Source organism: Canis lupus, chromosome 17 (assembly GCF_003254725.2).
Source record: "Canis lupus dingo isolate Sandy chromosome 17, ASM325472v2, whole genome shotgun sequence".
NCBI classification, from domain to species: Eukaryota; Metazoa; Chordata; class Mammalia; order Carnivora; family Canidae; genus Canis; species Canis lupus.
The window spans coordinates 59,266,352-59,280,058 of NC_064259.1; the positions used below are offsets into that span (position 1 = coordinate 59,266,352).

The following is a 13,707-nucleotide window of genomic DNA, read 5'->3' on the forward strand; positions in this document are numbered from 1 at the left end:
AAATACTTGTTAGAAAAATGAAGAGAAAGTTCTGTTTGAAGCAGTATAGAGTAGTGGCTGAGAGTTTGGGAATTTGATGGCTTGGCTTTGAAAATTATAACCACTCTAAGTCTTAGTCTTTTTGTCTGTAAAATGGAGAAAAATCATAGTACTTAAAGATTTTTGTGAGGGTCCAGTGAGCTAGTACATGTAAAGCACTTAATATGGTACCTGGTACTTAACAACATTCAATAAGTAGAACTTTCACCATTATCTGTACTATTATTTGTTAATATATTCTATTTTCTTTATGGCAACCAGGACATTGTTTTCTCATCTACTCATCACCTCAGATCTCTTTCTCCCTGATTTGAGAAGGGTTTTCTGCTTCTCATTAAAATTATAGGAAAATTGTTTGAGACACATCGAGGTGACAATTTTACTTTCACCAACTAAGAATAAAAATGATCATTTTCTCTCTAACCCAACATTTAGCCAGTGTTTCAGACAGTGTTGACCAGCAGAAGACCTACAGCAAAGCTAAGTATTTTAATTTTCTTCTTTTGACTAGTCATTAAGGAAAAGAATATGACAGATATATTTACCAGTCAATGGAATTTGGTCCTACCTACTTTCTATCATTTTTCCTAGCTAACCTCTTAATTGTTCCACAACACTTTTATTTCAAACTGTTAGATTAGACTCATTTTTTTTTTTTTTATCATATCAGCATGTTGAAGGCTTCTGCCAATTTCAGCCTGCTGTTCTAATCTGCTGGCTTATTATCATGCTATTCATTGATGATTTTACTACATTAATGTGATAGTACATACCAAGGTAGAGTTCTTGTTCTTTAGGTTAAATTAAAACAAAAAATAAAGACTATTTTTGGTTGCTGACTTCATCTGTAATTTATACAGTGGTGTAACTATGTCTTTATAAAAATGTGTTCTTGTTGTGCTGCTTCATCATAGTTTTGGTAGAAGAAAATAGAAAAGTAGCCCAAAACAATGAAAAGATCTTAAATATCAGAAAAAAAACTGTTTTTTAACTGATGTTTTTTGAGTGACCATTAGCTTCTTTTTAAAACTTGACCTTCAGAGATAGTGTGTTTGCTTTCCTTTTCCTATTCTTTGATTAGGGCTATATGAATGTTAGAATTCATTGAATTCTGTGTTTGAATCCTATCTTCTTAAGAGGACAATAGTTTTCTTTCACTCTACTCAGCCATTGTTATTATGTGAAGTATACTTTTCTCTTTTGAAAGTCTCAAGGTTTATGGAAAATTTATTAAGAAAAGAGAAGTCAGAAGTTCATTATGTAATTCACTCATATTTCCAACATATAAGTACCTCCACGTAGCAGATACCTGCTGTGTAATTAGAAGTCCCTCAGATTGTTTTCTCCTCTTCCCTGGTTAGTACCCTGGAATTTCAATGTAATGTATGCCACTATCAATCAAGTTGATGAGTCAAGTAGCCATTAGTGAAATGTTCAAAATCAAGTCAGAGGATAATATGGGATCTAGGCAGACAAAAATGCCCTTCTTCTTCAAGAACTTACATAAAGTGAAAGAGAAGAAAGAACTTACCTTGTTACCTACGTGTTTCCTTCCATGAAGAAATAGATAAGCCTCGCTGGAACACTGACCTGAGTCATGGGTTGGGTTCTAAGGGCTCAAAAGTAAGCGAAATAATCTACTCAAAGTAATCTTGGTTCACATCTGGGCCACGTCCTCAAGGGAGAGCTAAGAGTCAGACCAGGGACTCTAAATAACAAGCACCAAATCTCAAGGAAGAGAAGTGGATTCTTTAATGGGAAAGAGCCAAGAGTCAAGATGCAAGTAAAAGTAACCAACAAAGGAGGAAATACAAAGGAGGAGGGTACAGGCTTATTGCAGCAGCCTTTGTCCCTATACCAGTTCTTTTTTTTTTTTTTTAAGATTTTATTTATTTATTCATAGAGACAGAGAGAGAGGCAGAGACACAGGCAGAGGAAGAAGCAGGCATCATACAGAGAGCCCGACATGGGACTCGATCCAGGGTCTCCAGGATCACGCTCTGGGCTGCAAGCGGCACTAAACTGCTGCGCCACCGGGGCTGCCCCCCTCTACCAGTTCTGTGGTTTTTATAGTTAATTGAGAATCTCAGATTTGCTAAAAAATATAGAAATTTAGTAGATTTAAGGTAAAAAGAGAGTGACCCCAAGGGCAGAAATTGAAACATCATGCCCATAAAAAGAGATCCCAGATGGATGTTTTAAACTTAGGCTAAGTTGATTGAGAGACATAGGAAATAGGGTATTCTTACTTGGTAATAATTTGTACTCTGAAATTTCTTCATATTATCCTAGAAACTAGTGGCGAATTTGAACAGATATTCTAAATAGTCTGTATTCTGTGATTGCTCTGGAAAGGGTACCACAAAAGAAAAAAAAGTAAGGAAATTCTTATGACTACAAGGTTTAAATCTATAGAAGAGAAATTTCTTCCCTTTTGATTCCTTAAAGATGATGCTAGTGAAATATTCACTTAGAAGAGCAACAATAGAAATCTTCCCCAGAGACCTTCCTACTTGAGAGCCACCTGGGAGGTTCCCCATGTCATCATAGTGCTCTTTGGTGTGAACAGAAGAGTTCTTAAACATTAGACCTGGTTGTTGTGAAGCATGAAAAAGATAAGGTACAGGAAAGCATCTTGTAAGTTGGAAAGCTTCATTTGGATGTTATTATGTCCCCAGAATCTAGTGCCTTCCAAGGCTCTTGTCAGTCTTTCAACTGAACCCATTTCTTTCTCTGATTGCCATGTTCCTGGGTTTTTTTGTTTTGTTTTTAAGATTTATTTATTTATTCATGAGAGACACACAGAGAGAGAGAGGCAGAGACACAGGCAGAGAGAGAAGCAGGCTCCATGCAGGGAGCCCAATGTGGACCTCGATCCCGGGACTCCAGGATCACACCCTGGGCTGAAGGCAGGCACTAAACCACTGAGCCACCCAGGGATCCCTGCCATGTTCCTGTTAAGAGAGTCTCCCAGGGTAATTCCAACACTTACTGATTCTTTAGGGCCTTTTGCAAATGTCACCATCTTTATGAAATCCTTCTGGATTCCTCAGCAACCAAGTGTACTTTTCTTCACTCTCTCCCCTTTCCCGCATCGCACTGTTTCTCAGTTTTTGTTTCTTGTTTTGTTTTTTGCAAACATATGTTTGTTATAATACCACATATGTTTTTCTGAAAAATCTCCTATTCTGCAAAATCATGTACAAAAAATAAAAGTGTTATGGGAAAATAGGGTTATAAGCAGGTCACTTAAAATCTACCTAGCTAAAAAAAATCTATATAACTTTGTACTCAGTGCCCTCATAAAAATAATGATAAGCCTAATAAAAATATTAGCACAGTTAAATCTCCATAGGCATTTGCACCCAGAAATATACTCAGTTCATCCATTGTAGCCTTCCTTATTCCTGGTTATTCTTCAGGATGTAAGGTCACAGAAACTTTTGCTTCTCATACAAACTAGTTTCACCAAAATTAAAAATATAATATGGGGATATCCGTCTGTTTTTTGGCTGTCATTTTTTTTGCTTTTTTTTTTTTTTTTAAATTTTTTTTTAATTTTTATTTATTTATGATAGTCACACAGAGAGAGAGAGAGAGAGGCAGAGACACAGGCAGAGGGAGAAGCAGGCTCCATGCACCGAGAGCCCGATGTGGGATTCGATCCCGGGTCTCCAGGATCGCGCCCTGGGCCAAAGGCAGGCGCCAAACCGCTGCGCCACCCAGGGATCCCTTTTTTTTTTTTGCTTTTTAACTCAGAGAAATATCTTTGCATCCTTTTCATTTGTACTTGCCCTTTCCCCAGATAGCTTAATACTGTGGAAAATACAGCAGTCCTTAAAGGTATAAAGCCAGCTACTACTTTTTTTTTTTTTTTTTTAAGATTTGTTTATTTATTCATGAGAGACACAGAGAGAGACAAAGACATAGGCAGAGGGAGAAGCAGGCTCCTGTAGGTGGCCTGACGTGGGACTCAATCCTGGGATCCCGGGATCCTGGGATCATCACCTGAGCCAAAGGCAGATGCTCAATCACTGAGCTACCCAGACAACCCAAAACCAGCTTCTTCTTGCAGAAAACACTGGTATAGGATTTACATACTTTTTTCCTAACATAGTGTTAAAGCTTCCTCTTTCAAGAGGAAGCTTATCCCTATTTCCTTCTTAATACTAACATGCTGGAAAAACTACATATAAATCAATATACTTTCCATGTTAAACTAACACCATTCCCATATTCAATGATCTCGTGGAGTTAAAATGCATTCAAGAAATGTGCTTTGTAGCAGAATAGGCTGTAATTGTTTCATTCTCCTCACCTCCTTGTCTGTGAACTCACTGAGGACATAAACTGTGTCTAATTCACCTCTGCATCCCCTCCAGTGCCTGGCATGGTGCTTTATGTTTAGAGGGGGATCACAAAGTATCTCTCGGCTTGAATTAATTTGTTCTGCTGCATAATAAATATAAATACATACTCTAGGGAAGTCCCTTAATGTGAGAATTGACAGAACCTAAATGATTTTGTGTAGCAGCCTTTGCTGTCAGTACCTGTCCTCTTAAGATCATTAACTGTTCAATTTAGAGATTACATGCTTTACATACTCATATCTCTGAAAGCCATGTTGAGACATATTGTTACATCTGATGCTTCTTGGAGATTAAGCCTAGTCCTCCTACATAAAATTCTACCAACTTGTCTCCATATCTCTGGCAGTCACTAACACTAAGCAATAGTTTTACAAGTCAACAGATCAGTTGTGTGCTGTATTGATTGAAATAGTGGAAATAATCTGTGTTCCTTGTTTTAGCAAGGAAATTGCAGTCTTTTCCATATGAGAACACAGACCATCTCATCAAAGGAAAGAAAGGAGTTAAATTCATTTTTGTCCTAAAGCAATTGCAGTGGGAATTTTTTTCCTTATTTAATTCTTGTCTTAGGTAAAGGCATTTAATTTTCTGTAGCTGAAACAATTGCTAAACCTAGGACCCGTACATTGCCATAGTTGTAATCTTATTCATGAACTCAGATATATCACTGCCATTCAATAATTATTAGACCTAAGATATTATATATCACGCAGGTGAAGGGGAGAGAAATATCAGCTCTTTCTTTTTTCAGAATGTAAAGAGGCTCCTGCAGAACCCCAAAGTGACAGAGTTTGATGCTGCCCGCCTGGTGATGCTTTATGCTCTACATTATGAGCGACACAGCAGCAACAGCCTACCAGGACTAATGATGGACCTCAGGAACAAAGGTGTTTCTGAGAAGTATCGAAAGGTAACCAAATTTGTATATTAATCCCACCAAACAGGTAGCAACTTTATTATTATATTCTTAGTTCTGACAAATGAGAAGTCATACTGTTTTTACTTACAGAAATGTAGAATTCTGTCCTCTCATGTCTTAATTTCCTTAATAAGGGTATTTTCTTATGAAATTAATTTCCTGATCCCTAAGCAGTAAAAGGTGGTTTCTCTTTTTTCCTTTTAGCTCGTGTCTGCAGTAGTTGAATATGGTGGTAAACGGGTCAGAGGAAGTGACCTCTTCAGCCCCAAAGATGCTGTGGCTATTACCAAACAGTTCCTCAAAGGATTGAAGGTATGGCATGTCCCTTCTGCTTTCTTAAATGAGAAACAGTGAATAAAAATGATCTTCAAAGTAACTTTAAGATTGCTGCTGATTTAGTACTATGTCAATTAAATGAAATTAAAGCAGACATCCTCCTGATAGCTTTTTCTTCAAACGCTTTCTGTATTGGAGCAGCATCAGCATTGGACCAAGCAGCTGAACAGGGAATAATGAAATATTTCCAGGAAATACCCAAGAGTAAAATGACGACAATTCTGTTAGTCATAACTGTATTACTCCACTTGTTTATCATTTTTAAGATTTGTTTGGTAGTTTTTCTTTGAAGGAAATTAAAGATGAAGCAAACCACTCTAAATCTTTTAAAAATATTTTCTTGGGATCCCTGGGTGGCTCAGTGGTTGAGCTCCTGCCTTGGGCCCAGGGCGTGATCCTGGAGACCCAGGGTCAAGTCCCATGTCGGGCTCCCTGCATGGAGCCTGCTTCTCCCTCTGCCTGTGTCTCTGCCTCTCTGTGTGTCTCTCATGAATAAATAAATAAAATCTTAAAAAATAAAAATAAAAAAATAAAAAATAATAAAAATATTTTCTTAAAATAGTAAAAATAATAATAATTTTAATCTGCAAGCCTTTCTTATGTTTCCTGAAATATTTCCATTTTCCTGAGTGTTTCTAGACTCCTTTTCTACATGGTCTTTTCCTTTTATTTGCTCTGCCTATCATATCACATTTTCACAAAAAGAGATGATAAAGGATTTAAGCAATTCCATTTTCGAAATTCTTTTATAATAGCTAGGCTTAAATTACAAAGCATTTTTATGAGATTGGAACATTTCTCTTGATGAAAAGAAATTTTTAAATTATTTAACCATAAAATCCCTATTGGAATCTATCCCGTGAAATCCCTGTTGAGTGCATGTCCTTTTCTGATGAGTATCATTAACTGTTATATTGCAAATTTCCCAAAAATGATATAAGAATCATCTTCCCCTTAGGGAGTAGAAAATGTGTATACTCAACATCAACCTTTCCTACATGAGACCCTGGACCATCTCATCAAAGGAAAGCTTAAGGAAAATTTGTATCCTTATCTAGGCCCCAGCACACTCAGAGACAGGTAAGATAACCAAGATATTAATAATAAAAACCAGAAACACTAAGAAAATGGAAATGTAGAGTGTTGTAAGAGACTACAACTAAGATTATATTGCTCTGTTATTTTAGTTCTGAGATTCTTTTGGTTTTACATGTGTCAGGATTAAATTCATCTGCCAAGCCTGAAAGATTATTTCTTTTGGAATAAAGAAACAGGTATTTTGGAGTATCCCAAATACTTGTATTCTGTCCTTTAGTTTCAGATGAGTTTACTTATGCCATTTAAGGTTCGGTTCCATGGCATTTAACATTTGGAGTTTCAAACATTAAAGCCAAAAATAGATTTGCTGCTTGATTGCCATCCAGAACAGGTTGTTACTATTTTTGGTGAGGACTGGACTTTGCCAAATGTGGCCAGCATACAAACTGAGACCTAATTAACAAAGGCCATTTGTTATACAGGAGCTAAGAATGGCTCGCTTTTGGGGTATTAACCAAAGGAAGCAATTAATTTGTCATTTTAATCCAGTAGTCTGTTAGTTTTAATAAAAACAAAACTCATCCAAAACAACTTACTTAAACCAACCTGAACTTTTAAATATACACAAAGTCTACTTTGTTATAAATTATTTTGTATTTTTTACTGGGACCACATATTATAAAGAGCTTAATGTATGTAATGGAACGCTGTTGGATAGATTGATATGCGAATTGTTACTATTGGTAGAATTCTTCTATCATTTCAGCTCATCTTAACCTAAGAGTCTTGGAAGAAGAGTATATATTAGTATACTATAATAATATATAAATAGTATATTTATAACTGTAATAAGCTTCTGAAAGGAAAAGATGGCTCTTTTACATGATAAAATGTATTTTTTTCTATATTGTTCCTAAAAAAAAAAACACAAAAAACTCTAATTTGGTAACAACAGAAAAAAAAGATCTTTTTAAAAAATCCAAAGTTGTGGGATGCCTGGGTGGCTCAGCGGTTGAGAGTTTGCTTTCAGCCTAGGGCATGATCCTGGAGTCCTGGGATCACTTTGGGCTCCCTGCAGGAAGCCTGCTTCCCTCTGCCTCCGTCTCTGCCTCTTTCCGTGTCTCTCATGAATAAATAAATAAAATCTTAAAAAAAAAATCCAAGGTTGAGAGGCAGAATATCTGGGGTTAATTTCAGACAGTACATTCATTTAGATAAAATGTTTAAGGACCTTGGAATCAAGATTCAGAAATGTCAGCTTAGTGGAAACTGTGCAAACCAGCCTAAAGCTATTCACCTTAGAGGCTTTTTGAAAACCAGTGTAACTCTATTAAATGACCTTCTAATTAGTATGATAAAAATAAAAATATTACTTTTTTATGAATTTCAATTAAGAATTATTGAACAAGGAGTTAGCTACTTATTGCTAAAGGGACACCAGAGACCACCAGAAGAGTATATTATTTATGGTTGGTTCGTAACAGCAAACCTTTCTAATTTGGGTGATTCATTTCCAACGAAAGCTCAAAATGATGCTCTTCCAGCAAAATGCACATTTATCAGTTGTCAGCAATCTGTTAGCATTTGTCATTATTACCTAAGTACAAATATAGTTAATAATTCAATTGCTCTATCCTTTTTTATAACAAATATTTTTTTATTGAATGTCTTCAGTATGTCAAAAACTGTTGTAAAGGCTTGCTTTTGGGGTATTAACCAAAGGAAGCAATTAATTGTCATTTTAATCCAGTAGTCTGTTAGTTTTAACTCATCCAGAACAACTTACTTAGATCAACCTGAACTTTTAAATATACACAAAGTCTACTTTGTTATAAATTCTTATGTGTTTTTTACTGGGACCACATATTATAAAAAGCTTAATATATGTAATGGAACGCTGTTGGATAGATTGATATGCGAATTGTTACTATTGGTAGAATTCTTCTATCATTTCAGCTAATCTTAACCTAAGAGTCTTGAAAGAATAGTATATATTAGTATACTATAATAGTATATAAATAGTATATTTATAACTGTAATAAACTTCTGAAAGGAAAAGATGGCTCTTTTACATGATAAAGGCTGGGGAAATAGAAGTAACAAGAAAAACAAGTTACCTGCCCTTAAGGAACTGACATGCTGAAGACAGTAAACAAATAAACAAAGAATAAAATTTATTAAGTGCTACTGTGGAAATAAATAGGGTAATAACCTACAACATAACTTTGTAGAGGTGAGGAGGGTTGCTTTAAATGGAGTGAACTGAGGAAAAAATAAAACAAGACGAAATCAGGGAGGGAGACAAACCTTAAGAAACTCTTAATCATAGGAAACAAACCAAGGATCTTTGGAGGGGAGTTGGATACATTATATGTTAATTAATCGAATTTAAATGAAAAAAATTTTTAAAGAAGAAAAAGTTATAGTATCAGTTAAAAAAAAAATAATAAGAGAACCTCTCTTGAGGAAATGCTATTTAAGATGAGCTTTAAATTACAAGACAGAGGGCAGCCCGGGTAGCTCAGGGGTTTAGCGCTGCCTTCAGCTCAGGGTGTGATCCTGGAGACCTGGGATCAAGTCCCATGTCAGGCTGTCTGCATGGAGCCTGCTTCTCCCTCTGCCTGTGTCTCTACGTCTCTCTCTCTCTCTCTCTCTCTCTCTCTCATGAATAAATAAATAAAATCTTAAAAAAAAAATTACAAGACAGAGCGAATCACATAACAATTAAAATGCATCCCAAGCAAAAGGAACACCAGAGCAAAGCCCTTGAAGAAAGAGAGAACTTTGCAAGTTCATGGAACAGAAAAAAGCCCAGTGTGGTTGGGGCATAGTGAAAGGAGGAAATAAATTGAAAAAATAAGTAGGGACTGGATTACTTAGGGTCTTAAAGGCCCTGGTTAAGAGGGGTTTTAAATTTTAAATGTCATAGGAGACCATTGAAGAATTTAGCATGTAAGTGACATGAACTGAATTACTTATAGGATCACCTTGTGGGGAGAATGGTTTTTTTGTTGGTTTTTTGTTTTTGTTTTTGTTTTTGAGAATGGATTTTTGAGGGCAAAAATAGCAGGGAGACTACTTAGGAGGCAGTTGTAATAGTCTAGGTAAGGAATAAAAGAGGTTTGGTTAAGGGGCCTGAGAGAGAAAGAATCGATAGACTTGTTTAATGGATCTACTCCATTAAAGGGGGGTATCTACTCTTACCCTCTTACCATAAGAGAGAAATCAAGAATAATTCTCGGGTTTGGGGGGGGCAAAGTTGCAGGTGCCTATTAGATAACCAAGTAGAAATGTTAGATAATAAATGGGGAGTCAACAAGATTTTGGTGATATTTAAAGCTATGGGATATAAAATATATAAGATCACTGAAAGAAAAAAAAGAAAAGAAAAGAGCCCTGGACCGAGCACTGAGTAGAAGACATGGAGCCAGAAATGGAGACTGAGGAAGAGACAGAAAGGTAGAAGGAAAACCAGGGGAGCATGGTGTCATAAAGACCAAGAAGCCTGTGGTAACCTGAATCTAGTCTTCTGAGAGGTAAAGGTGAAAGCAGTACAGAATCAGATAGGGCAACATGAAGGTCTTTGGTGACCTATTCCCTAGTTTCAGTGAGATTGGAAACCAAATCAGGGTTACAGGATGTAAGATAAAATAGAGATAACAAATGTATATCACACTTTTAAAAAAATTTTGCATGAAGATGTCAGAGAAATGGGATGGTAGCTAGGATAGAGTGTGAGCTCAAGGGAAAGAGATTCTAGAGCATATCTGATGAGACTGTAATCTGATGAGAATTACCCTAAAGAAAGAAAAGTCAAAAATACAGAAGAGAAAGAGGAAGAGCTGCAGAAGTGAAGTCTAGGGATCCAGATAGAAACAGAAGTACTTTTTTTTTTTTTTTAAGAAGTACTTTTTTCTTTTTAACAATTTTGATGGTGAGAATTTGGGACCATCTTGTCTGATTGCTTCTATTTTCTCAGTAAAATATGATGTCAAGTTATCAGCTGAGGTAGTGGGTAAAAAGAGAAAACATTGTGAAACTGTCATCTTGCAGGCCAGGAATCAGATTTACTAGGGAAATATAATTAGGACTTCTAGGGCAGCCCCGGTGGCGCAGTGGTTTGGCGCCGCCTGCAGCCCAGGGCGTGATCCTGAGACCCAGGATCGAGTCCCACGTCGGGCTCTGTGCATGGAGCCTGCTTCTCCCTCTGCCTGTGTCTCTGCCTCTCTCTCTCTGTCTCTATGAATAAATAAATAAAAATCTTTAAAAAAAAAAAAAAAGGACTTCTAGCCAAATTGAGTGCCCATTAGAGTTTTATAGTCATTAATTTAAAATAGAGGGGCACCTGGGTGGCTAAGTCAGTTAAACATCTGATTTCACCTCAGGTCATGATCCCAGGGTCCTGGGATTGAGCCCTGCGTTGGGTTCCCTGCTCAGTGGAGCGCCTGCTTCTCCCTCTCCTTCTCCCCCTGCTCGTGCTCTCTATCTCTCTCACTTCCTCTCTCTCTCAAATAAATAAAATCTTTTAAATAATAATAATAATAAACTAAAATAGAGGGGTGCCTTGGTGGCTCAGTTGGTTAAACGTCTGACTCTTGACTTTGGCTCAGGTCACTATTCTGGAGTCTTAAGATCGAGCCCTGTGTGGGCTCTGCACTTAGCATGGAGTCTTCTTGCCCCTCTCCCTCTGCCCCTGCCCCCCACTTTCCCCCTTGAATGAATGAATGAATGAATGAATGAATGAATGAAATCTTTAAAATAGAGGTTATGGTCTAATTGTGTGGTTTTCTCCAGCAACTTTTGGCTATACTAGATTAAATGAGGGCAAGGCTGGTAGCTAGGCCCAACCAGGATTTGGGGAATTGAAAACAGAAGGAGGGTATTGGATGGGAAATAAAGTATTTGTTTTGTGGATTGGAAGTCTTAAGTCAAAGAATTATTAAGATAGAAGTATTAGTGTAAGTGAATTAGAAATTGAAAAGGTGATTATTAGAGAAAAAGATCTTGAATTGAAGACTTCACAGTACAGATACTTATAGTAAAAAGTTTATAATTACGGATGTTGATTACGAGGAATGGAAGAACAGATCATTCTGGGTGAGAAGACCAGGATGTGATATGAGTAATCCATGTTGATGTGAAAGTCACTGAAAATCCTGAAAGGAGCAGCAGTGAAAAGGACACTAAACCAGACCTAAAGTCCTTGGGAATAAGAGAGTGACCAGGAAAGGAGGGGAGAAACAGTGTTTTCAGGAGAAAACAGTGCAACTGCCTCATGAGTTTCTAACATAAGAAAGAAGGTGAAGAAGGCAGAGAAGTTGGAACAAAACAATAGGACGGGGCACAGAAGATCCCTACACCTTTTGGCCCTGCTTAACATCAGGTAGACTACAGAGGCCTTGAAAAGACCTACTGAATAATTCTGCTTCTAAAAGCTTTCTTTCTAGATATATTTGTGCAAGTACACAAAGACATAAACAAGGATACTTACTGAAACCTTTGGAGTTTTTTTTTCAATTTTTTAAATTTTATTTAAATTCAGTTAATGTATAATGTATTAGACCAATACCAATAATGTATTATTGGTTTCAGAGGTAGAGTTCAGTGATTCATCTAGAGTATATAACACACATTACATTATGTGCCCTCCTTAATGCCCATCACCCAGTTACTCCATCCCTCAACCCACCTCCCCTCCAGCAACCCTGTTTGTTTCCTATGATTAAGAGTCTCTTATGGTTTGTCTCCCTCTCTGATTTCGTCTTATTTTTTCCTCTCTTCCTCTGTGATCCCGTTTTGTTTCTCAAATTCCACATATGAGTGAAATCATATGGTAATTGCCTTTCTCTGATTGACTTACTTTGCTTAGCATAATATCCTCTAGTTCCATCTATGTCATTGCAAATGGCAAGATTTCATTGTTTTTGATGGCTGAATAGTAAGTAGTCCATCATATACATATATATATGTGTGTATGTGTGTATACCACATCTTCTTTATTTATGCATCTGTCAATGGACATCTGGGCTCTCTCTATCATTTGCCTATTGTGGACATTGCTGCTATAAACATTGAGGTGCAGCTGCCCCTTTGGATCACTACATTTGTATCTTTGGGGTAAATACTCAGTAGTGCGATGGCTGGGTCATAGGGTAGCTCTATTTTCAACTTTTTGAGGAACTTCCATACTATATTCCAGAGTGGCTGCACCACCTTGCATTCCCACTAACAGTATAAGAAGGTTCCCCTTTTTTTCGCGTCCTCATCCTTACCAACATCTGTCGTTTCCTGACTTGTTCATTTTAGCCATTCTGACTAGTATGAGGTGGGATCTCATTGTGGTTTTGATTTGATCAGGTTTTCCCTGATGCCGAGTGATGTTGAGCATGTTTTCATGTGGTTTTTGGCCATTTGTATGTTTGCTCATGTCTTCTGCCCATTAATTGGATTGTTTGCTGAAACATTATTTGTAATAGTTTAAAAAAGAGAGAAACAAACTAAGTATCCATCAATAGAGGACTGGTTACTAAATTACAGTACATTGCTATTCATTCTTCTTAAAAAGTGGCATAACTTGGGGCACCTGAGTGGCTCAGTGCTTGAGCATCTATCTGCCTTTGGTTCAGGTTGTGATGCCGGAATCCTGGGATCAAGTCCCACATTGGGTTCCCCGCAGAGAGTCTGCTTCTCCCTCTGCCTCTCTCTGTGTGTCTCTCATAAATAAGTAAAACCTTTAAAAAAAAATGGTATAACTCTTCATGAGGTGATACAAAAAACTTTTTAAGATATATTGGATAGAAAAGCAAAATGCTATAATATCCCTTTTGTGTAGAAAAAAGAACCCATATCTAAGCATAAATGTGATTATATATGTATGTGTATATAAACAAGTCTGCTTAACTATACTATATGTATACAATATGTGTGTAATATATATGCAGGCACATATATGCATATGTATACAATAAATATTTCATAAAGGATAAGAAAGTGTTAATAATGGTT

At 36.8% G+C, this 13,707-nt stretch overlaps 1 protein-coding gene across 4 annotated transcripts in view; it reads left to right on the top strand.

The window, feature by feature from the left end:
• The window catches only part of VPS45 (vacuolar protein sorting 45 homolog), a 74,409-nt gene that overhangs the window by 18,636 nt on the left and 42,066 nt on the right, over positions 1-13,707 (top strand). For all 4 annotated transcript variants that reach the window (XM_049095873.1, XM_025453167.3, XM_025453165.3 and 1 more), the window contains exons 11-13: positions 5,161-5,319; positions 5,533-5,640; positions 6,623-6,744. In XM_049095873.1, coding sequence (XP_048951830.1) covers positions 5,161-5,319; positions 5,533-5,640; positions 6,623-6,744 — 389 coding nt within the window. The remainder of the gene's footprint in view (positions 1-5,160; positions 5,320-5,532; positions 5,641-6,622; positions 6,745-13,707) is intronic.